This window comes from Hylaeus anthracinus, unplaced genomic scaffold (genome assembly GCF_026225885.1).
Source record: "Hylaeus anthracinus isolate JK02 unplaced genomic scaffold, UHH_iyHylAnth1.0_haploid 11997, whole genome shotgun sequence".
NCBI classification, from domain to species: Eukaryota; Metazoa; Arthropoda; class Insecta; order Hymenoptera; family Colletidae; genus Hylaeus; species Hylaeus anthracinus.
The window spans coordinates 118664-142729 of NW_026534344.1; the positions used below are offsets into that span (position 1 = coordinate 118664).

At 38.4% G+C, this 24066-nt stretch overlaps 3 protein-coding genes across 4 annotated transcripts; 1 reads left to right on the forward strand and 2 right to left on the reverse strand.

Annotated features, from left to right (window-relative positions):
* Nucleotides 1-1843: 1843 nt before the first annotated feature.
* On the reverse strand, nucleotides 1844-16679 carry LOC128889591 (AP2-associated protein kinase 1). 2 transcript variants are annotated; one of them, XM_054147318.1, is made up of 13 exons: nucleotides 14799-16679; nucleotides 14191-14306; nucleotides 13968-14101; nucleotides 13773-13884; nucleotides 13498-13701; nucleotides 13316-13419; nucleotides 13080-13212; nucleotides 12417-12954; nucleotides 11995-12343; nucleotides 11787-11916; nucleotides 10987-11236; nucleotides 10809-10856; nucleotides 1844-4523 (listed from the first exon to the last, which is right to left on the reverse strand). In XM_054147318.1, exons 1-13 carry the CDS (start codon nucleotides 14911-14913, stop codon nucleotides 2425-2427), a joined length of 4332 nt encoding a protein of 1443 aa, XP_054003293.1. In that variant the 5' UTR covers nucleotides 14914-16679; the 3' UTR covers nucleotides 1844-2424. The 2 variants fall into 2 exon arrangements, with proteins under 2 accessions (XP_054003293.1, XP_054003292.1); XM_054147317.1 differs by having other exon boundaries at nucleotides 11778-11916.
* A 371-nt stretch (nucleotides 16680-17050) lies between these two features.
* LOC128889595 (snRNA-activating protein complex subunit 4) lies at nucleotides 17051-20364 on the forward strand (the record flags this gene model as incomplete). Its single annotated transcript, XM_054147323.1, has 1 exon — nucleotides 17051-20364. A coding segment is annotated over one exon (2730 nt), but the record flags the coding sequence as incomplete, so codon positions are not given.
* Nucleotides 19943-23955, reverse strand: LOC128889596 (lipase maturation factor 2-like). The gene is made up of 10 exons (XM_054147324.1): nucleotides 23476-23955; nucleotides 23097-23280; nucleotides 22915-23016; nucleotides 22656-22849; nucleotides 22397-22575; nucleotides 22064-22310; nucleotides 21776-21981; nucleotides 21450-21690; nucleotides 21124-21340; nucleotides 19943-21054 (listed from the first exon to the last, which is right to left on the reverse strand). The coding sequence occupies exons 1-10, from the start codon at nucleotides 23567-23569 to the stop codon at nucleotides 20775-20777; spliced, it is 1944 nt and encodes a 647-aa protein (XP_054003299.1). The 5' UTR covers nucleotides 23570-23955; the 3' UTR covers nucleotides 19943-20774.
* Nucleotides 23956-24066: the final 111 nt, after the last annotated feature.

Here is a 24066-nt window from a genome sequence, read left to right on the forward strand (position 1 = left end):
AAAACGGATTTCTCTCGTATCGTGGACATCACGCAGAGGACATTCTTTATAGCTGCTTGCAGTACTTTGTACAAATAACACCCTTTCGAAGCACCAATCTTTTACCTTATCGATACTGCACGAACATTCTTTTCTCAGCGAATCTACGAAATACGTTGTTTCCTCTTTGTTTTCGTGCCGTCAACTTCCATAGCTACATATAGGAACTGAAATTCCAACAGAATCATTACATTAGTAACTCTTACTCTTAATACAATTGACTCCGTTTAAATTCTAACATCCCTACATTGTATATGTATATACTGCACAATAGTAGAGAGTACAAGCTGCAAACGCTACTTAACAAAGAAAGGCACCTAATTATGTATTATACCTAATATCTACATCTTCGTTAGATAAATACGCGGTTATCGGTGCACACGCATTCGTGAACATACAATGTGTGGAATTTGTACGCGAATACATGGGATACCGATTATTTTATACGAATACTTTCATCGTATTGTCGACAATTCTCTCCGTTTCATTGTAGTTGAACTACATAAGGTGATTCTAGAAACTGGGACGTGTTAAATATTAGAAGTATTCCTTTTCTTACCGAAACTGATCAATGTTCCACAGTTTTCTGTGTTTTAATCTCTCTGTTTATAGAATTAGCTTGGTATCTAGAATCGGCTTGCATGTACATACACGTGTGTCGTGTACTTGTGCACTCGATGCATCTTTCGATATTAACGGTACGAAAGCACAGGGATATCATAGACAGAGTAGTTAAAAGTTCAGAATAGAAAGAAAACCGCGATACCCTACCTGTCTCTGTCTATTGGCCTATTCTTACATCATTTTCATGTCAACGATAAATGAACGTTATACTTTGAATAATTACATATGTATTTTACATTCGCGTTAATAAAAGCACAAAGATAGACGGGGTACCGTGAGTTTCACTTCCACTTGCAGGCAGACCATCTCTGCTTTATCTATAATATCTCTATGTACGATGTACGATCATGAAAGAAAGAAAATTTGCAATTCAGTTGCGCGTACATCTACAAATTTGAAATGGTCACGCGTGTGTAGTAGTAAAGCTACCTTTTAAATACAAATTACGCGTACATATTTTCGTAATACTCGTGTGAAGGATACGATTGTTAAATAAGTTGAAAAAAAAAAAAAAAAAAGTCGAGCCAATAATTCTGCAACTTACTTTACTTTGTGACCGTATAGGTATGTCTATAGCCGCGCAATATGTATCTTTGTTTCCTCAGAAAAGACTTGGACACGCACGGTGCACTATCGGTGCGTTACACGACGTGAAAAGTTCGATCGTGTACAGTTTGCTGGAACTTTTAGTTTCCCATTTTCACAAAAACTGTTTCACTTGTAAGAACCGCTAAATCGTAGTAGTAGAAATCTACAAATTTCAAAGTACAAACGTAGCGAAAACTCCTGGTTGAAAAAATAGATGGACGAGCTCTTTTTTCTTTGCCTACGCTGTCTCGTTTGTTACTCCCCCCCTACCCTCTCTGCAACCTTAATTCGTTCACCGAAAAAAAAAAAAGGATCCTTGGGTACTTCCTGAGCGACGCAAATCACATTTTACACGTTTGATTTTTGATTGCTTCCAACCAGACAGGTTCTCTGGCAGTTTCTGGTACTAATACTTTTTGTTCTGTATAAACGTACGCGCGGCCACACGCGATCGCTATACTTATCATTTAGGAAAGGAAACGATACGAAGAGCGCCAGCGGTCGCAGGACTTTCAAGAACCGAATCGAGGCTTTCAAGTGCAAGAGCACTTTCTTCCAGGGACGATGAATGACAGAGAGATATTTCAATCCCTCCAATATCCAGATAAATATCAATTTCAATATCAACGCTATCGCGTTATTTGACTTCTGAAGAAACTGGAATGCTATTAAACATCATAGTATCTTAGGCTTAGTTAGTACCAATCATTTGTTCAAGCGAACAGTTTCGTACGCAAATTGTTAATGGATTCGCGTTCCAACTATCCGCCGCACGTTATCGTCGTTTCCAGTCTACATCGATGCCGTTGATTAGGTCTTAATAGCGAGTCCACGGTACCACCCCGATAACTGATCGAATACTCTCTTTGCTATTAATGTTAACTCTTCCAGCTCGTATACCCATTGACTATTCTATCCACGCTATGTCTTAGCTATCTTGTCCCTAAAAATTTGAGACTCGTAAGATTAGTTAGCGAGGTGCTATCGCGTACAGTCAATGTTATTTGAAACATTGGCGACGACCTACACACTAAGACGTTCAAGAAACACGAGAACTCGCTCGGAACCTGTCGAGGAATCAGTTTCGGTTCGTTGGAGAGCGTTAGATTATGCTAGTTTCTTCATACCCGTATAGATATTTTTAGTAAAGCCTTTTATCGCGTGTTCCTCTTCTCAAATGAACGGATTACTTCTCCTTTTCAAGGAACCGAATCGTTTCTCGGGTTCCCTGACCACTTCGAAGCGTGCGATGCTCTGCGGGGTTCTGATCTGCTTCTCCTCGTTCTCGTCGCTGGGGAAATCCTCGAAGCTCATGTTGCTGAAACCCGCTGCGGCGACGACGGGGCACTTTTTCGTCTTGGGTGATTTCTTGTGGCAAGTAGACTTCACCTTGTGGGCCAACAGACTCGAGGGTAAAACGTTAACGACATCCCCGTGGTTTTCGTCGATCAGATGGTACTTGGACTTTTCTTTAAATTTATCCTTCTTGTGCCTGGGCGCGTCGTCTCCGGCAACGAGTGGTTCTGGGGACATTGGCGAGACTATGTCGGGTGTGATGTCTGGTTTGGAGACGCTGTTGACCGTCTGTACGGTGATACGAGCCGTGTGTTGCATAGTTTGGATCGAGTAGGTCGTGTCTTGAGGAATGGACGTCGATCGAGCGGTGGTAGGCGACTTGTCCGCGAGGATAGCGTTCAGGGTGTCGTCGACGAAGCTGGTGATGGGTAACGGCGGCTGGGAATACGGTCTCTGCACCGAACTGGGTCTCTGTTGGTCGTTTGGCCGCAGATGGGCAAACTCGTCGAAAGGTATGGACCCGAACAGGTCCTTGGAGGTCTTTCCTACGTCTTCCCCTACTCCACTAAAATTTGAATTAACAGCAGGGACAGGCTGGGCGAGATGACGGAAGTTGGAGGATGGTCTAGACTGCATTGGACGGATGGAAACATCCTCGCAGTTGGCATACAGAGGTACGCGATTCGCGAACGCGGCTACAGGTCTGTTTTCGTCCTCTGTGGCGTACTTGGACACGATGCGATTGGCGAAAGGATTCGCGAATCCACTGGGACTGAAGGGAGACGAGCCGAAGAGGTCTTTTTCGTTCTTCTCCTCGTCGAGCTTTCGTTCCTTTTCACCTTTCGATTCCTCTGTTTCATTCATCGTCTTACCAGACATTAGTTCAACGTTCGACATCCCTCGAAACGGTGGCGATCGCTGCGTTTCCCCTGATGGAAAGCTCGCGTCTTCGTAACTATCTTTGCTAGGTAGTCGTGGCAAGTCGTACTTTGTCAGAGGCTTGGCCTCCGCATCTGGATCGGGCGTAGAACCAAAAATAGGCATAGCCATTTGCGAGGGAGAGTTATTCGAGTCTTGTCGAATAACGTCCTTTGACGCGTTCTTTGAACCTTTGCTGCTTCCTCTGGAGCTGCCAGATTTTGAGAACGGGGCCAATGCGAACACATCTTTCTCGTTTCTCTTCGGTCGACTATTAGGAGGATTGATGTTCTTGGCTTCGGCTGACGACTCGGAGCTGCCAGCATCCTCCATGCGCACAAGTTTTGGACCATACTGGCCCACGAATGGATCACCATAAGTCTCGTTAGGTCTCGTTTCAGGATCCAGTTCGTCGTCCAATAGCAAAGGCTTCTCTCCGTACTCGTGTCCAACGACAGGGTCCACATCGATGCGGGACGATAATTGTCGAGGTCGATAGTGCCTCTTGGATCTTCTGTAGTCGTCCTCGTCGTCTAGGGCACTTTCGTTCATTCTAGAGCAATTCTCGTGGAAGGTATCTTGGTCTACGTACTCGTCCTCGTCGTCGGTACATTCGTCCTCTTCGTCCTCGTCTTGTTGCTTTTGGTTGGCATAGAGCGAACTTTTTTCGTTCGCGTGAACGTTGCTAGTATCGTTACATTCGTCGTTGTTAGTTCTCGAGTCACCTACAGACCCTATAGAGTCATTCGATCCATCGTTCTCCATCGTGGCGTTCTTCGTGGCGTCTGCTATCGCTTTCCTCTTCCTGCGTACTCCACTCTTCACTCTTCTCCTGTGTTGCATGATTCGTTCCTGTGTTTCGTCTTTATCGCTGTCGCTAGACGCGTCTGCAGCGTTGAACGGCAACTTTTCGTACTTGGAACGATTTTCCAGGGGCACGCGAACAAAAGTCGGTGAAACGGGACTGATTTCTGTTAGGTGGATCGCTTTCTCGTTCGATTCGATCCCTGGCTTCCATTGCTTCAGAGGTATCCTTGGTCTACCGTTTACGGATTTACCTGGAAAACATAACACGATCAAGTATATTAACAGAGTAGACAAGTAAAAGAAGAATACCTGAGAAGAATAACATTCTTTAACAGAAAACAGTAATCTAAGTAGACGTTTAATTAATATCCTTCTTGGCTGTTTGATACAATCAAAAATCGATGCTTCACCAATCATCACCTTATTCATTTAGTTGTCATCATTTTATTATTATTCTGAGATGAACGAAGCACCGAACGAGGAATCAATTACTTATAAATTAATCAACGTTCTTGTACTTGCCTGGTCAAATGAAGCTGATACTCGCTGTACTTACCTATCTTAAAATGGTAATTGTCTAACGCAACACGTTATCGTGGATCTTGAGCGATCGAGTGGCACAAGTTCATAAAATATTCACTTTTCGTTCAAGTTTCGTTCGCATCTGGCTGTGCGAGGAGCTTTACGACGAAATTCTATTATTATACAAACGATCGGATCGGCTCTCCAAGTATCTAATGAAGCAACCTCTATGAGAGTCGTTCAACACTCGATACGCTCAACAAACCCATTCGAGACCGACGAGTCGTGCTACATCTCGCTCACTTAGCCAACGACATGACAGGTGCGACATAATAAAGCTACATTGGTATTAAGCGCCTACTAAGGACAATCTTGCGATAATACATTGGTCTCGAATGCGTTTAGGTGTTGCAAGGAGGTAACGAACTGATTAGGCGGACAGAATTGGCCATCGATCTCTTGAAAATCGAAATTCTCCAATGAAATTGAGCAAACAAGTTCCGAACAAAAATGTCCAAAGAAAAGAAACTTAAAGACATCGCATCCCGCAGCCCTTCTGTCATCCTAGCGCAAACCCTACCTACTGTTGGAGTGAATTTATTCGCTCGCACGATACCAAACCAGTCCAACTATAAACTATAAACTAAATTCGGAGAAACAGGAAATTAGGTCTGATTAGGTCTGCTACAGACGGTGCATTACGCTGTTAGAATTGTGCGTGTTCAGAGTTATCGCTTTAGCGTTGGAGCATGTTACAATTTTTCGACTATCGTACTAGAGACTCGCTATAACAAAATTCACCGCATTCCCCTCCTCTTTGTTCCCGCTCCAAAGATAATGTTAGTACCGCCACCAATAATACCACTATCGTCGTACCATCACCGTAACGTCTGGAACAGTCCTAATCAGATTCAGGGGTTCAAGGATAGTATGCGAGAAAACGCAGTAATGATCTTCGAGGTTGTACGATTCAACAACATACATATTTGCCCATATATGTATATTAGCGCGTGACAGAGAATACAAAAAGCGATCGAGTGGCTAATCATTTGCGGTCCAGATCCATCCCTTCTAAACTAATTATACAACTAATTGTTAACTTTTTCTGGTTTATTGGGTTGGCTAAACAGTTTATTCAGATTTTAATGGACAAATAAACAGCGATATTTTTTTCTTTTTTTTTCTTTTCTTTAGACAAGCCAATATATATTTACTCTGTAAAATATTGTCCGTCTTGTTCTGTGATTTTTCTTCATCTTTTTCAGCAAATTTATCACTTGTCCTTTCGTACGCGTCCTCGCCAAGTCAGTAACCGTCGCTACAAACAGAACAAACTATTTGGTCAACTTAATAATTACAATGTTGGTCGCAGGACCGCGAACGGTTAACGAACATCGAATCGTTCAACGAGCGAAAGAATTGCTGCGTTTTGTATCACTTTCGAAGAAAAAGAATACTCCATATGCCATATGCTAACGTACACGTTTATTGCTGTAACATTATTATTTTAATACAGCGAGAAAGGTGATATCCAAGATTTTTTTCGGACCTCCTATACTGCTTTTCTCTGATTCGTAGCAGACCAGATATATGTATATAAGAAATGCACGCCCCCGTGATTCGTTGTACGTTGCAACATACTCGAAGGAAAATTATCGTTATCACGAGCTGATTCCTCGTCACATATTTCAAGTGACGCACGATACACAAGTTTCGCGAGGTAGCGGGGCACAATGGGAGGCAAACGAGTAAACGACACGGGTCACGGGACTGTGTCGATACAAACGACGAACAGAACCTTTGGGAAACGAACAAACGGACCGCGCCTCCTAAACTCATTAGGTTGTTCCAGACAGTCACGAGTAATGTGACAAACGACGGTATCCCAGGCTTACAGGACAAGAAGCTATCCTAGTCTGACATTTTTCGACAAAATTCACTTTTCGATGCATTCTCTCTTCTTAATAACTTACAATCTTCCAAAAAATCCTTCGACAGAATATTCATTTAAATTCCACGAAAGTAACTGAATGTTTCATGTACAATGCAAGTAGCAGCAGCAGTTTCTTTCGAAACTTTATTCGAGGTAAAGCTATACGAATACTTAAGACATTGGTAAAAATTATGTTAACAGCTGTTTAACACTTTAAACGTGTTACTAGAGACAGTTGACTCGAGTTTGCAAAAAGTAATGGGAAAAATGTATCCAACTTGACATGGTAGCATCTTTGAAAATTCCAGAAATTAGTCGCCTAATCTTTTTGTAGCCAGACTAAACTACCCCTTTAACATAGAATCAAGGGGTTCCAGAATACATATATTGCGTTACTTTTCAATTAAACTCAAATCATTCACCATTATCGATACGATACATGTTACTACAGTATCGTAAAACTCATTTTGCAATGAATCTTCGATTCCTTGTACCGATCAAATAAATTCAATCTATAAGTTAAACTTTCGAACGATCGAATATCTTTTGACCAAGAGTGCAAGTTGCAAATGCAAATGCTTACGAAACAATGCGACAAGATCATACTTAATTATATTGTTAGAGTGTGCAATTATTTTCTGGAACACCCAGATAGAACCAAGGACGATTTAAATCGACACTCGTCAACACTCGAATCCTTTTTGCGACGAGAACGTTTCATACAGGTATACAGGACAAGATTCTGAATTGCTTCGCATGTACCGATGTAAGCTAGTTAAGAATAAACCAGATCGCCGCGTGTTATAGCACAGTTACTAAACGTCGACAGTGTACGAGGTACAAATCTGATACAAATATGTGCGTGCGCGTGTGCTTGCACAGGCCACAAAGGGGAACAAATAATAAAGAGAGAATTGAACAAGGTTACGATCGACAGGCAAAAGGAAAGAACACAAAGACCATTACAGAAACGAAACGAAAGGAAAAAAAAAAGAAAGAAAGAAAAAAAAAGTATAGAACGAAAAAGACGAAAGATAGCGAGGAGCAAAAAGCGCCAAAGTGTGCTCGAGCGCGTGTGTGAATATTGTCAATCGTTCGCTACAATATTACTACAATTATGTACGTATATACGCACGCAACAATCTTACTCTGTGGGACTGTTTAATAATCTACACAAACAAACATTGAATTCGCTTCTATACGTAAATAGTTTCACCTGACACTTTTCTTATTTACATACATATTTATGTAATTTGTTCACTGGTCAAATTCGAGCATAAGTGACAAATTAAACATACCACGTAGAAAGTACGACGTGTCTCGTCGAAAGTCGAGTTCCATTTCTCACCGCTTATGTATATTCTTCAGCTATCCACAGCGAGGATATATCATTTCGAAAATACACATATAACGTAACAGACCACGTAACTGAGCTTAGTTTTAGACATCAAAGTTGCGTCTCAATCGTCGATACGTGAACAGAGAAATCAAACTATCTAAAGACGTCACTCGTTCTCGTTTGGCTACGCTTCATTTACAAACTGGAGACTATGCGGATGAAATTTTAATCAGAAACTGACTGTACCATCTTGTGCTTCGATGCTCGTCAGACATTTTCATTCGACTGTTTAACTAACGAAAGATTAATCTTTTTTTGCAAAACATTAATCCCATGAGCGAAAAGCTCGGTCTGATTTGTACGTAGCCATACACGTAACAATGGTATACATACATCGCATTGTTTGAGTAAAATGAGGCCTCGATTATGGGAGTGGACACAATTATCTGGAAGGCATTGATTTACTCAGACAATGACACATTGAATCGCTAACGCATAACAGTCTTTTGCACGTTTTACACGTAACTGGTCTGGGTTACGTATGCGAGGTGAATCACTCAACATCCGTAGGTATCGTTGTTGTTGATTCCAACAAATGTTTGAGAAAAGTAATGTTCAAAAATTACTTGCCTCTTCGAAGGGAACATTCCTTTCCTCGAATATTCGTTCGAATATTACTCAATAAACAAGATACCCTTGCTTTGAATGCAATTTGCGAGTGCCTAGCCCCCATACGGTGTCCCTTTTTCGATACTTTATTCTTCTTTCATAGAAAGAAACAAATCATAAACGTATGAAAATATTTACACCCGTTGTGTATCGTTTGGTAAAGCATAAAAAGTGCTTCGTATGTGCTTCGTTTCAATTTAAACGTTCAACGTATAGAATCTTGCAGAGTTACACCCTGAGACGAATATACCAAAAAATGTTTATATTAATTACAAAGTAATCGAGATTGAGCTCAATTGCATCGTATCGCGTAATTTTTCAAACAATTTACCACCAAGAAACGTAAAGTAGTTTCTAATTTGGAACATCTCGACACCGACGATACCATCCACAAACACAATCTAACTTTTCCTTTGTGTTTCGATCTCTCTATAAATGTACAACGCACGAAAAGCGCCACTCGATACACTTGAAACGTAGCATCTAACAAAGACACGTACGATATAACAGTACGCTTGATACGTATCGTTGTTTACAACGATCGAACCGATCTCTCGCAAACTGTTCTTTTTACAATCACAGTTTTTTTTATACATTTCTCACAAGTATTAACCTCATTTTTTTGTTACTGCTTGCGCAATAATGCTCGCGTGAACATGTCCCACCCACCCAAACCCCCCTTGAACCCTATTTGTGCCAACTTATACGATTAATATGCATTTATACGAACTTACTTTCGTATCTTTGGTAACATAAATCGTAAAAAAAAACAAAAAAAAAAAATGAAAGACATTCGCACGCATTGGAACGCGAGCTTGGGTAATCTTTAAAGTGAGTTAAACGATCGTTAAAGTTATTATAAGCCAGTAATATTCAGAAATATCTTGGTTACACCGGGACGTCTACATCTCTGAACCGAGACTTAGAATGTTGTTCACTTAAGGGTGCAGTCTGGTACTTTGGTTCAACAACTGTCATGGTTATATAGTCGTAGAAATAAAAAGTTTTCATTGAATTGTTACTCGTTGGATATAAAAAGATATTTGAAGAAAACTTGAAATATATATACATATATATATATATATGTAGAGATTATAACCATTTTTCTATGTTAAGAATTTACTATGATAACAGTCAGTACAAAGTTCTGTAACAATTGGTTGCTAACGAGAATCTGTTCAAGATAATTACTAATTTGTTTTACGTGCGTAATTACCAGACTGTCCTTAAGGAAGCCTCGTTTAATGATCGCATATTATCCAAAATATCATTTTCGTGCTTCCTCGTTTTACGTATCGCATCAAGTTTTCGTGCAGCAGCGAATAAGAACCTAATAGAATCTAGTTTTTCAAATAACTGCAAATCAGATCAGAGATACTATTTCCTTCGTTTTGGCCGTACTCGATTATCCTTCATTTTGTAAAGCGTGCCCCCTCTACACCATAGGTAACTCGACTATTTCTCAAATCAAGAAATGCAGCGTAAGTATACGAACGATTATGCACAACTGCGTTAACGCGACCGACGTCTACTATTTATGCCTGATAAATTATGTTTTGCTCTTTCGCCTTAAAATCTTTAAGCAAGGATAAAGAGAAGAAATAAGCCTGTATACATTGCGTCAAGCGTTTGATTCTGAATTTCCCTCTTTACGTGCCACCCTTTACGAATCGTAAGAAACTTATTATTACGAGAGAGAGAGAGAGGGGGGGGGGGAGAGGAGAAGGAGGAGGAAAACGTGATCATTGATGTTTTCGCTTTTGTGACGGAAACCTCGATCGGTTATCGACACAACGCGTTACAAATCACACACTTGTGTATCACATTTGACAGCACTTTTGGTCGAAAATAGTCTCGTTGTCTTCGACATAAATGTACATTAAGAAGAAGTAAATTTAAACTAAACACGACATCGTACAGCCCTGAGTATTATTTAACTATGTCTCGACGAGAAATTAAAATGATAAAATATCGATTAAGCGTTACGCTTATATGGTTACTGTAAACTGTATACAGACTCATAAAGGAGAAGACGAAAATGGAATAGGAGAGAAGAAGGAGTCTATGCATTACCTCCAGCAAGTGCCGCAGTCTTTGACCCAATCTTGTTCTTCTTTCCTCCTAAAAATAAGTCAAGATGTTAGTAGCTATCCAATAATTACCCCATAGCTCCATAACGTCGACAGATCGTCTACTTCAACTTAACAGATTTCATCAACCTAACAGAGTTCAATAAATTCAGGAGACTTACTTGGCAAACTAAAGGGAGCGGATTCGAATGGATCTTCTGGTAAGTCTGTACACGTCATAACAAGACTCTCGCGGCTCTTTACGCCGCTAATACTAGTATTACTTCCTCTTCTAATTTTATCAAACTCCGCCCCAAAAATGTGATCTTCCGTTAACTGATTAAACGGTTGCACATCCTCGAACGGGTTCCAGGCTGCTACGTCTGCACTTAAAGATCTTCCTTCCATAGCTATCACGCTTGAAAGTTCTCCCTAATCGAAAGTTAGCCATTATAGAAATCATTTATACAGTTATGTTCACGCGCGTGCACACACGCGTACAAAGTTCATATAATTTCAAACTTTTCAGGATAGAATGTACATGTGTAGTTTCAAATCTCCTAAATCGATCAATGTAATATCAACTGTACTCGATTTTAAAATAAAGCGAGGAGGGAAAGATTAAACTGACTTAATTGTTAATTATTTCACGACGGTGCTGTGCAGAAAATAAAAATGAGGAAGTACATAAAACGATGTTCAGATAGATAAAAAAAAAAAAAGGATAAAAACGATAACTTGAAAATCGTAAGGATACGTTAACACGTTCACTATAGCTTTCGAATAATTATTGATCTCTCGCGAGATCTATCACACATAAGCAGAATATATTTTAACATACAAATATGTAAATATATGTAAACGTAAAAGAGAAGATAAAAAAGATCGTAAAAGAAAAGAAGAAAGCGTAACGATAATTGTAAAATCAACACCAAGGGAAATTAAAATAAATCTGTGCGCTGTAAGTACTTACAATACGTACATGCGAGGCGCTAGTTCCTAAACAAGGCCTTATATCGGTTAAAACCTCGGGAGATGCACCGTCTTCCGAACGTGATTTCACCGAGGCTTCGTAGGGCGCCAGAAATTGCGTGGTCTCATTAGCGAATGCTCTATGTAAAGAAAGGAATATATTCGCGCGCACGCTTCGAGTTACGAAAAATTGATCTTTCAAGAGAAATGTAACGCACTTATTGAAAGCACTCGTATCGCTAACGTTTCTTCTGTGACGCGCAGAAGACAGAGTAGGGCTGTCAGGTGGAGAGGCGCTCGAACTTATATTTTGACTCAAGCTCTCCGTCTTATTCACTGGCTTCGGCAGAGTCGGTGGTGTTATAGGAGTTACCTTGTTAGGCCCGGTTGAAATGCTCAGTTTAGATGATATCGGGGTAACAGGTGCAAACTTTGAAGGTGGACCACTAGTAGCGGGAACGTTAGACGCTTTAGGAAGAGTCTTAGATGGTTTGGGAGCTACGGGAGGTGGTATTTTCGTGGGTGGTGGCATGGTTCGAGTGTCGTCCTTGAAGGGATCTGGATATCCTGTTAGGATAAACAATAACAAATGTAATTTAATCGATTCTTGAAATTTAAAGTTTTCCAGGAGGTTCCTTACCTGACGGCGGGAATAACGCCTCTAAATTTTCTTCGTTCGTTGTAGACTTTGAGTTGAAGTAATATGTACTTTTCTCCTGAACAGTTACGGGCGATTGTCTGATCATAGGACTTTGCGATGGCTGACTTTGCGTCTGTGGGAAAGGAACGTTTTGACCAGGAGTGCAGGCTTGCGAGGAAGCTTGAGTAAAAGGTGATTGCATCGAGATTTGCGGATTCACTGGTAACGATTGAACGGTTTGTTGCGCATTCTGTCCTAGGTAAGTCTGACCGATCTGAACGTAGGAAGTTGGCATTCCAGAATTTTGTGATTGCGCCTGATTTCCTTGACCAGATATTTGACTCACGATTTGACCGCTTAAACTTATAGGTCCTGTGCTCACAGCCTGCCCTTTTGGTCGCTGCCTTGGAGTAACTGTAGTACCCTCCACGGTACTTACTGGAGATGGTTTTGGTGTTTTCACCAACGACGATCTTTTTACAATTTCAGATTCCATTGGTGGATTGGGTAATGATTCCAAAACGGGTGTTGGAACTTTCTAAAAGGATTAAGAAAAATTATATGACGTTCAAAAATGTCGCAACCCCTACTTACTTTCCCCTGGTTTTATCGTGTTAATTTCTTATGGACAATGATTAATCATAATCATCGTCGTATACGTACGTGTAAGTTTTGTACAGGGCATTCCTTGCCTTGAATTTGGAAAGCAATCACAGAAACTTGGTAAATGTCGGGGCGGCTATCGGGATCCGGCTCAAGCATATAACGAATCAGACAATGAAGGCTTCTACTATATCTATATAAAGTTGAGTGTAGTTCTAATAATTTTATTATGTAAGGTGTTAAAAATAAAATGTTTTAGAAGAATATACATATACGCATATATGTAAAGCACAAACCTTGAATTATCCGGTATAGTGAAATTCCCTGACTGGATAGCGAGCGTGCTTTCTCCGAATGGTAATGTGAAAAAACAAAGTTTGTACAATAAACATCCCAATGCCTGGAATTATGATGAAATTGTCAGCCAATCCATTTCATAGACAATTCCACATTGTATATTTATAAACATTCATCGTACCCATATATCGGCTTTCGTCGTAATAGGTTTCCCACAATACATATCAACCATTTCAGGTGCTCTGTAACTCAGGGTCGTATACTTTTTAATTTCTTCTTCCACTATGGCAGCACCCTGCACACTGGGATTAAGAACTTTCGCGGTCGCCGAACCGAAGTCGCATAAAACATAATGACCAGCATCGGAATATAATATATTTTCAACCTGAAACAATATATGTATGCCCGTGTAAATATGTTAAAAATATCGTAGAAAGAAAATAATCAATGACAAACCTTTAAATCTCTGTGCATTATAGGTGTTTGGCAATGATGCAATCGTGACACAGCTTCGCAAACATCGCAAAATATCTGTAGGACTTCCGATTCTGTAAAACCAGTCTGTAATCTGTAATGGGCAAAGTGAAATTTTCAGAAATTTGTTATGTTTTTTATGTTGTTCTATATATATTTGTTTAGTATATTTCTTACCTATTGTTCATCATCTGAAGAACTTGAGACTTGCAATAAGGCATCAAAAGCAACAATTCGTGTACTCCTCCGCCTATATGAGTGATACTGCTATCCACATATCCTATGATATTTTTATTACCGTTCAAGTTACTCTGCAAATAAAAACATGTTTTAAATGTATATAGAAAAAAAATTAATTTTACAAAATTTATTCCATTAGATGAATATTTATATAACTCACAGCAATTTGTATCTCCCTCTTGCAAACGTTGAGGTCGTGTTCATTATTAACGTACATGCGTTTGAGAGCATAGCGTCCACTCAAAGATTTAACCAGGAATACAATAGCAAACCCTCCTACGATATCATTATCAAAACATAATTGTATAACCATGTTACGCTATCTAAGGTATTCATCAAGAATATGTATATCTAATCTGAATGTAAGATACACTAACCGACAATTTCTATGTCTTTCATCAAATTTTCAGCATTTACATCTTTTTTGTAGATGTATGTTCATTACCTTATATTGTGTTAAAAGTGCACTTGTAACGATAAGATTAAATTTTTTAATTACATACGACGTATTTACAGATTCGCGCAAAAAACGTTGTTTGCAGATCCCACTTGACAAAAATCCGCTACGTTTAATAACTCAAACCCGGCGAGGGACGATTAAAAAATTGGTAATCACCGCTAATTTGTTCTAGCCGTGTTATTCTCGTCAATAATGCATAATTAATATTGTTTTTGTGTAGCGCGTATAAAAAGCAAACGAGATAGTAGAGCGTAGGAACGAAATGGTAGAATGGATGATAAGCATTCAAGGTTGAAGGAAACACGTACCTTCGGCCAAAACCTCCTCGACGGTCACGGTGTAACGTCCCACCACGAACACCTTTCCCAAATAACTGTTCGGTTCCTTCGACGTGTTTTCGATTTTCGAAAATAGTTTCTTCATATTGGCACACGTCGTCGGCCCTCCCAATACCGAACCGACTTGACATAAGGCCTCTTCTACTACTTAATCTTTAGATGTACAATATGGCGAGTCGAAGTTGCTGAATCAATTACACCGTACGTGCTCGTACCTTTCGACGTTCGGGCCGCAACGATTTTCTTGATCTGCGAACGCCACTGAACTTAACCAAAGGAAATCGTTCTAGTCATGATAACAGTTAACGTACTTTACCCAGCCGACATATTCAGGCCGTACAAATTGCGCATGCTCCACTCTGCAGGAGCTACGTCGGAAACATATGTGTACAACTTCCGCTCGAACGTCAAAACTTTCTTGCTACTTTTCTTTTATCTTCTTCTTTTTAATCGGTTCGTATTCGATCGAAAACATGTTGTTTACATGCTTGTATATACATATAATTACAGTGAGAACTGTCGTTTTGTACTTTCTCTTGGAGAATATACCGTAATTGGTTCTCTCTTTTCATCTAATCTCTCTACAATCCTACAATCCTACAATCAAACACTCTGCGAATCGATCGACGTCACGACCGTGTGAATCTTTAAACGAAAATGAGACGTGTGAAAGTTTGAATATACGAGTATTCTTCCGCTTTCGTTTTATATTATTTCACACGTGCCAAACTTTTCGACGATTCTGTGATTTGCACGGCAAGGTATCATTCGAATATTTCGACGCGAATGTATCTGATATTCACTGTTCTTTTTTAGAAACTTGTGCATTAGCAGGTTTCAGCGTTTCCTTTCTTTTTTTTCTCTATTCTTTTCTTTTTTTATACTCTTGTCTTTGAATTCTGTTTGAATGTATATCGAAACATCTGAAATCTTACATTTATTAATTATAAACTCCCGAGAAATTAGAATATGTTTTGAGATGCAACTGTCGACACACAGATTCTTGCCGTGCGAGGAGAAAATCACTAGCATAGTTAGCTCTTTCTTTTTGGCGCGAACGTAGATCTTTGTCCCTGCAAATGGCGCTCGACCATATACATATACAATATAATGGTAGTCAGTGATGGGCAAAACTCTAGGCTTCGAAAAAAATAAATTTGAAGTTTCCCGATGCGTTTATCTCGTTTTCTCTTTTGAACATTTTCCAAAGAAGGAAATGTCACAGCAAACTTCAGATTTATTCAAAGCCTAGGGTTTTCCCCATCACTGATGGTAGTGGTCAGATTCTGCTCCCGCCACACTCGCCCATGCGCATTCTCTGTTAGCGTCAGTAAAGTATCTAAAACTGGGGCTATTGGTGCCCTCGAAAGAAAAATAAAAGTATAATGAATCGCTTTTAGGGTTCGATAGCTGATTGTCTACTGATATACTGCGTTGACCAACCATAATAAAGAAAAACCGATGATAGCAGAAATCGTTTCGACGCGCACGAGCATGTGGAAGTAGACTGGAGAGTAGACACGAGAGTACTCCAGAGAGTACGCAGATGTATCATGGCGCCCGTCAAGTGTTTCGATATATGGCTGCGAAGGAGAGGGGATAGTAAAAACTAGTTACTTTCCCCGTACACGGCAAGAATCCGTATTTTTGGGGATTTACGACTTCCGCTCAAACGTCAAAAGCTTTTGTGTTTTTTCTGGAACGAGTCTTATTCGATCGAAAACATCAGGTTAATTACATGTTCGTATGACAGTAGACATGTTTCTCATTTTATCTTAATTATCAAAAGTACAATTGTTCTTCTATAAATCAACGCCGCGACGTACGATTCCTCGTACAAAAACAAAACAGGTGAATATTTACATGAATGCACAGTGTTATTATAAATTTGTTACGACCCCGTATTAACTAATCTATACGTCATTTGTACGTTTAACACGTATGTAATATATTTATATTGATTCTTTTGGGGAGGGAGAGGGGGAATTTTATGCGTAACGATGCAAATTTCAACGTGCCTTTAGACTTTTGTATGTTCTTTTGTTATTTATATTCTGCTTTTGAATTCTGTTACAGTGTGTGCAACTGAAACTGAATTTTACATTTATTAATTACAGATTCGCGAGCTACATTTCACTGGACATTCGTAGACACTGCCTTTACGTTGATTAATCGATAATAACGCGTGCAATTGTTCTGATTAAAGTAATCAATGACTCTAATCGATCATGGACAAATTAACGGACGACGATGATATAGCCGAAATTCTATTCGTGGAAAGTATATCTTCTGACTGCGAAAAGGAAGATCACTTTCAATTAGCTTCCAAAATTGAGAACGATGTACCAGAGAATAACTTGGAGATGTCTATAGAACGTTACACTTTCCAAGAGAAGTCAGGATACAAAAGTGAAAATGAGTTTATAGAATTTAATATCGACGATTGCGAGAGTCTATTAGATTTCAATAAACAGATAATCTCCTATTTGTTGGAATTGAAGAAACACATAACCTATGCTCTCCAAAAGTGTGAGAAAAAATTAAAAGTGTTGGAGACTAATTTGCAGAAACATACAATCGGAGATACGAAAATTTTGATTTGCAATGCTGGCATGCCATACTTCAAAGATAGAAATTACTTTTTTGCCCCTAATAACGATGACGAGATATTAAAGGAAAACCATAAAGAATTACAAATTAGGAATCTTCCCAAAGTTTCGCCATGGACAATGAAAGAAAGATGCACACTTTTGAAAGCGATACGAGAAGAAGCCATTTCGAATACGTTATATTCTCATAAGGTAGAACGTACCAGACTGAATAAAGTTAATGAAAAAAAGAAGATAAATAGGTTTCCACCTATGAATTTTGTTGACATGGTTGGTCCAGTAGGAGGGAAAGAATTTGATTGGTTTAAAATATCCTCTATTCATTTCGAGGAAGTACATCCACCGCTCGATTGTTGCGTGATGTGGAATAGTTTTCTTCATCCTAAGATAAATAAAAACAGATGGACAAAACCAGAAGATTATAAGTTGAAACAAATTGCGTACAAGTATAATTATCAAAACTGGGATGAAATTGCCAATGAATTAAATACAAAACGTACGGCGTATCAATGCTTCATTAGATACAATACAACAAAGAAATTGCCCAAAATTAAAAATTGCATTTGGGAAGCAGAGGAGGATGAAAAACTTTTAAAACTGATTGACAAAATTAAAATTGGTGACTTCATTCCTTGGGGTGAAGTAGCGAGTTGGATGCAAAATAGAACTAAGCAGCAAGCTTACTTTCGGTGGACTTATAGCTTAGCTCCATATTTAACGAAAGGTAGATTCAGTAAATCGGAAGACAACATATTGATGGATGCTGTTGTTAAATATGGTAAAAATTTCAGTAAAATAGCAGCTGAATTGTTGCCTAACAGAACAACTGTTCAGCTTAACTATCGTTACCAAATATTAAACACCAATAAAAATAAAAATTGGAACGTATGGATGCTCGCAGACGATTTGGCATTGCTGGAACTTCACAGACAGTATGGTTCGAATTGGTCCAAAATATCGGAAGCGTTTACATGTAAAACGAGGACTCATTTGAGACATCGACATGCAGCTTTGCAAAAATATATTAAGAGAGGTAATTCCATTTATGACTTACATAGGAAGGAGATAAATGGAGAAGAAGAACTAGAAGAGGAGAGCGAGGAATCGTGGGAAAAGAATGGAAACAGATTGAACGATGATTGCAGTAACGATGTAGACCAGGAACTAATTGAATACTTTCGTTCAAAACAAGCAACATCAAACTTCATTCATAAAAGGAAGCCTTGTACAGCGCAACAACTTAAATGCGACACAAAAAATGTATATAAAACTTTACAGTTTTTGAATGCCAAACTTCACATACCTGATGACCTTAGTAATTTAAAATTAAGTAGCGGAGAGAAACAACTTTTATGTTCTTTGAGAGAATACATAAAACTTAAGAATGACGAGAAAACACAATATCAAGTTATAGATGAGTATAGGTCGCTTATGTTTGGAACAAGTTCCGATGCAGAAGAAGAAGGTACACATTACATCCCGCCGCCTCCTTTCGACTCGCAGATAAAATTAAAGAAGTCCAAGGACACCGAGTGCATCGATTATAATTTAAATACAGATGATACTTTCTTGGTTGAAAAACAAGTAGACTTTGATACTCCAGATTTTGTGATCTCTCGTATCGGCGGCAACGACCAAGAATTACTATTTCAAAAACTCAGTCAATCATTCGAAATGAATTCTTTGAAGAGTAAACAAACTGCGCGTAGGAGTCAGGATTTTTGTACTTTTGCAATTGGTGCATCATTACCACAAAGTAATAGTAGTAGTAGCAACAATAGGAATCCAAGTGAAAACGCTTCCCAAGAAACGAGACCTATCGTTCGATGTGTTTCTGGTACTTGTTCTGAAAGTAACAGCGTTTATAGTCATAATGTTAAGTTAGAAAGCGGAAGTCATGAGAAACCAAGCGAACAAACGACGAATAATGTCCCGTTATTTAGTACGTACGAAAAGATACATATTCCACCGAATTCCAGCGTAGACGCATCTACAGGACAAGACGTTCCCTCGATGGAAGCGACGCACGCAACTTTACTCGGTATACAAAATTTAATGTATTTAAAGCAGTTGAACGAAATACGCAGTAATTCGTATAAAATCACCACGAAATCAAAGACATTTCAAAAATCGCTTGATTTACTAGAAACACGTTTGGAGCAATTGTTTAAGTATCCCATTGGTCAATCGAAAACTGTACTGCCGAAAGTTTACGTAATGGATATATTTTCCTACGATGATATTGCGCCTAAAAAGAAGGCTTCCGAAGTGTCGAAAATACGGAAAACCTATCGGACAAAAAAGATGCGATTGTGTAATAAAAATAGTAACAATCAAAAATGATCAAGGTCAATCTTGGTTTGTTAATATTTTGAAACGATACTATCATGTTCTTTTTTTATACGAGAAAAACGATTCGAAGGGATGAAGGTTTCAGAAAAGTTTACAAATTCGTTTAATTATTTAAAGGTACATACAAGTCAAGTTTCTAATGGATTTTATTCATCAAGTATGTATGCATGTTTCAAATTTTTCATGTATCGATATCTACAATGCAAATTCATTGATTAGTGAACGAAATCTGTAAATACAATGATCGCAGGTTCCTTAAAGTAATACGATCCAAACATTTTTATCGTCTTTTGTTTTATACAAAAAATAGAAACACTCTTAGAGTAAACCTATACTTTTATCGACCGGACTACGAGAAACAGTTCGAAGTATGTAAATTAACGAAGAAATATCAGGGGAAAAAAAAGAAAAAAGAAAAGAGTATTGTTGTATATAGGTTCTACAGTTTGTATAAAAATTACAAAAATGTAAACAATTTCAGTTACGTATAAATAGTAAAATGCACCCTCGCTAATTCAGTCCAAACACTTTTTCTTTGAACTATTAATGCAAAATAAATAGAGTATATTTTTCTATATTACTAAATGTCCTTTCAACGATATTTGTGTAACATTTGCAGTCAACACTCGCGCGTTGTATATTATAATCTCAGGATTAGCTCGATCGAGTTTTATACGAAGGGCAAACAGAAAGTAGGAGCTTCGAGAGAATCGTGTGCTCGTAAACGTAAATCGTAATCAGTATTTAGAAAACGATTTGCACGATGCGGTAGTTGATCGCATTAGTGGCTCGTTCAGATGGTTATCTTAAATGGCTTACCCATCACGGTGCTTTATTCAAACGAAATACAGCGCAACTCCCCATTACCTTATTAGTTTTAGAGATGTGCAAGAACTCGGAAATATCGAGACGAGACATTTTCAGATTCTCACACAATTCTAATTATTACCCGTTATTAAAAACATCGCAAAGACTAGTCGAGTAATTATTTCCTTCTTAAAGATGAACTATTATAGCTGGTCATAATAATTGCAAAACCTGCCGTAAAGACACCCCACAGAAGAAGACTGGCCTCAATTTTATGAACCAAAGATCGAATACCATCGAGTAGCAGTTTCAATGGTTCATTCGTAATTTTGAAAGTTGGCTTGTCTCGAATGATCTTCATCTTTGACAAATAGTCAAGAAGAGGTGGATGATCGTGACTGAATATAGGAAAATATTCGCCGATTTTTTCTCTCGTCCACCAAGCTTGCTTGTTCCACCTACGAAAGAAATAATAATTGGGAATACTTGAGCAAAATTTTGTATAACAACGAGAAAAATACGCTTACGATTGGCTCCACGGGGTATAATGATAGTGATAAAGACTGGCTTTGATGTACTTGGGAGGTTTTTCACGGAATGGGCTCTCCACGTTATTCATCAAGGCCAATACCTCGGGTTGGCCGCTTAAAAGACGATAAGCTAACGACATTAGCCACGGATTTTGATGATAAGTACCTAATGCGGCAAACCACATTTGCCAGTCGAGACGAGGTTGATGGGGAGCTGCGTAAGACAGTATAACGTGTCTCAAAATTAGTTATTATTGTAATGTGAAAAAATGGAAAGAATTATTAATAAATATTTGATTAAGAAATAATAATTGGTGACGTACCAACAAAGGGCAACGTGTTGTTAACATTCCCAGGCTTGTATAAAAATTCGTATTCTTTCCATGGTCCATCGATATTATTGCTTCCTTCAATGATCACTTCTCGTCTACCTTCTTCTCCAGTCATGCGCCTAAATAATCCGTAACTATTTACCAGTCGGAAAGGTTCAACTTTTGCGTGAATTTGTTTCAGTTGAATGGGTATCGTCGAATTGTAGGAATGATGTAGTGTAGCGTATGGTACCTATAAGAAGCCATTATTTTCATCTTCTCTATAGTAAATCTGATTGTATTAATGGTCAGGCGAAAATGTAACTTTATAGACTTACGATACTTATAGCAACGATAAAACAAACCGCTGCCGTATACAGACTCGTAATGAACATGGTAAAAATTTTGTTTCGCATTCCTTTAACTGTTAATAAAGAGTCGATTATCGCTTTTAGTATCGCGAAGCCAAGAGACGCTACGCCAATGTAGATAGAAATTGGAACTCCGAGCGATAAAACGTAATCGAATTGCTCTTGTGTGAATGCTAAAAATGGAATATCGCAGTCGTAATATGAAAAATGACTTGGCGAAATGACTTATCCGTTAGTTTCCATATGTGTACGTACCGATATCACTTTGAATTGTCCAGTTATCGGTAAGTCTAAGATTATAAAATACATAAGTCCCATAAGAGATTCCTGCATAAACTACAATACATAATATCGTGGAGAAATATTTCATAAGATTGTTAGAATTGTTCGATTTTCTCTTGTAGAAAAATTGGTCGTCGAGCAGAGAGATACACAAGCAGATAGTTAAAAAGTTGAAAAATGTGTAGTTCCCTGTTGCTATGATGTGTATTTGAAGGAACATCTGGTACAAACAATAGTGATTAGATAAGCAATCGTCGAAAGTATTGGATAAAAATTGTACATAAATACTTTGTTGAATATACTTACTTGCATATAAAAAGCTGTTATTCTTACTTTTCTATTTGGGAAGAAAAATAAAAATGGAACAACTAATTCGATAATATTCACGAGGACGGTAGTAAAACGCAGGAACCACGTTGGCAAATGATGAGCGTACCATGCTAATGGAGTAGGTATGCATTGAGACTCAAAATGCACATTTAGAGCTAAAACATTTTCATAACGACATATATATTCCTTTCCTATTTTCTCATAATTTATGGAGTATAATTTTTTCACAATATACCATCCAATTTCCACCATAATGGACAACCAGTGGAAAGTTTCACTACCCCACTGGAAAACATTAAACGAAATAGTAGCCATCGTATGGTCCAAAATGTCACAGCATCGCTAGGTGTGCTTGTTTTTCCACGATGAGAATACCAGAATGGAGCTACTAATACACATAAAGATCCTGCCTCTAACAGAAGTACATCCCTAACGAAAAATGTTAGAAATTAGAAAAGGATATAGAAATTTAATAGGAAATATTAAGTACTTGCCATTGGAACAACATAAATGTTTGGCCAATTCGATAGAGAGAATAATACAGTGACCAGAGTAATGCAAATACTAGTGCAATACAGAATTTTTGTGAAACAAATCTGTAAGAGATCACAATTGTTATCAGTCTTGTATTATTTTTATTCACATCATATTCAAAATATAGCTACAGAATACTTACCCTAAAAAGGAGAGGACAACTCCAAGAAGTGATAAGACATCTAGCATGTACTCCACATTCAGCCCAACATAAGGAGCAAACCACAACAATGTAGGTTTCTGTGTTAATTTTTGAACCAGAAGGGATCGTCCTTTGAGATCTAATTGAGTTCTAGCTGGTAGAATCCCGTTATCCCCATATAATCCTTACGTTTGTAACAAGCAAACAGGCATTTACAATTATAATTTTTCAAAAGAAATTTACTTGAAAGTTACAAAAAATTCTCGTTGTATATTTCTCAACAAAATTGATTAAGACACAACCAAAACTGTACAATCGTAGCAAAAGTAAAGAACGAAGAAACAAGTAATAAAAGATAAAAAATTATTCGAATACTCACCCGGAATTTGTACGTAAAAGCTGAGAAACGCAAAGAGATATACGACACACATCCCTCGTAAGAATAAATTACGAGTATACCGTACTTGTGCCATTGTAAACTCGTTATGCTCTCTGTTTATTTTAAAACGTTAATTTCTCATTGAAGCCCGAAGAACAATGACCTGTAATCTGTAATACGACGCCAAAACCAATGCACCTATATATGTTAAGTATTTCACACGCAACGTTCATTCGAATCCTATACTACGATTGCAAATGGATTGGATTGGCGGTTTCACGTTACAGGTTACAAACGAAGGAATGCCCTGTATCTATGTATACAGGGTGTCCCATTTCGATATCTCTATATGAGAATCTCGAAAGCGTAAAAACTACGGAGAAATGTTTTAGAAGAAAGTTGCAAATCCTAAAGGGGAAACCTATACTGTTTAGTGCGTGTTCTTATCGCTGGCATGAAAACATTTAAAAAAACATTATGTTTTAGTGTATTTTACGTAGGCTATTTTCCAAATGTAAACCCACAAGAACACTGTATTCAGAACTCTATTCAGAAACGCAAATGTTCATGCTCATAATGATGCTCAGTGAG

Coding starts and splice junctions, on each gene's coding strand:
- LOC128889591 (XM_054147317.1), bottom strand. CDS start 14,913: ATGAAGAAACTATTTTCGAAAATCGAAAACACGTCGAAGGAACCGAAC. Junction 11,237..11,777: donor GCGCCTCGCATGTACGTATT/GTAAGTACTTAC, acceptor ACTTTCGATTAG/GGAGAACTTTCAAGCGTGAT. Junction 10,857..10,986: donor CGCTCCCTTTAGTTTGCCAA/GTAAGTCTCCTG, acceptor ACTTATTTTTAG/GAGGAAAGAAGAACAAGATT.
- LOC128889596 (XM_054147324.1), bottom strand. CDS start 23,569: ATGGCACAAGTACGGTATACTCGTAATTTATTCTTACGAGGGATGTGT. Junction 23,281..23,475: donor CTTTTACGTACAAATTCCGG/GTGAGTATTCGA, acceptor TACAAACGTAAG/GATTATATGGGGATAACGGG. Junction 22,576..22,655: donor ATTATGGTGGAAATTGGATG/GTATATTGTGAA, acceptor AAAATGTTTTAG/CTCTAAATGTGCATTTTGAG.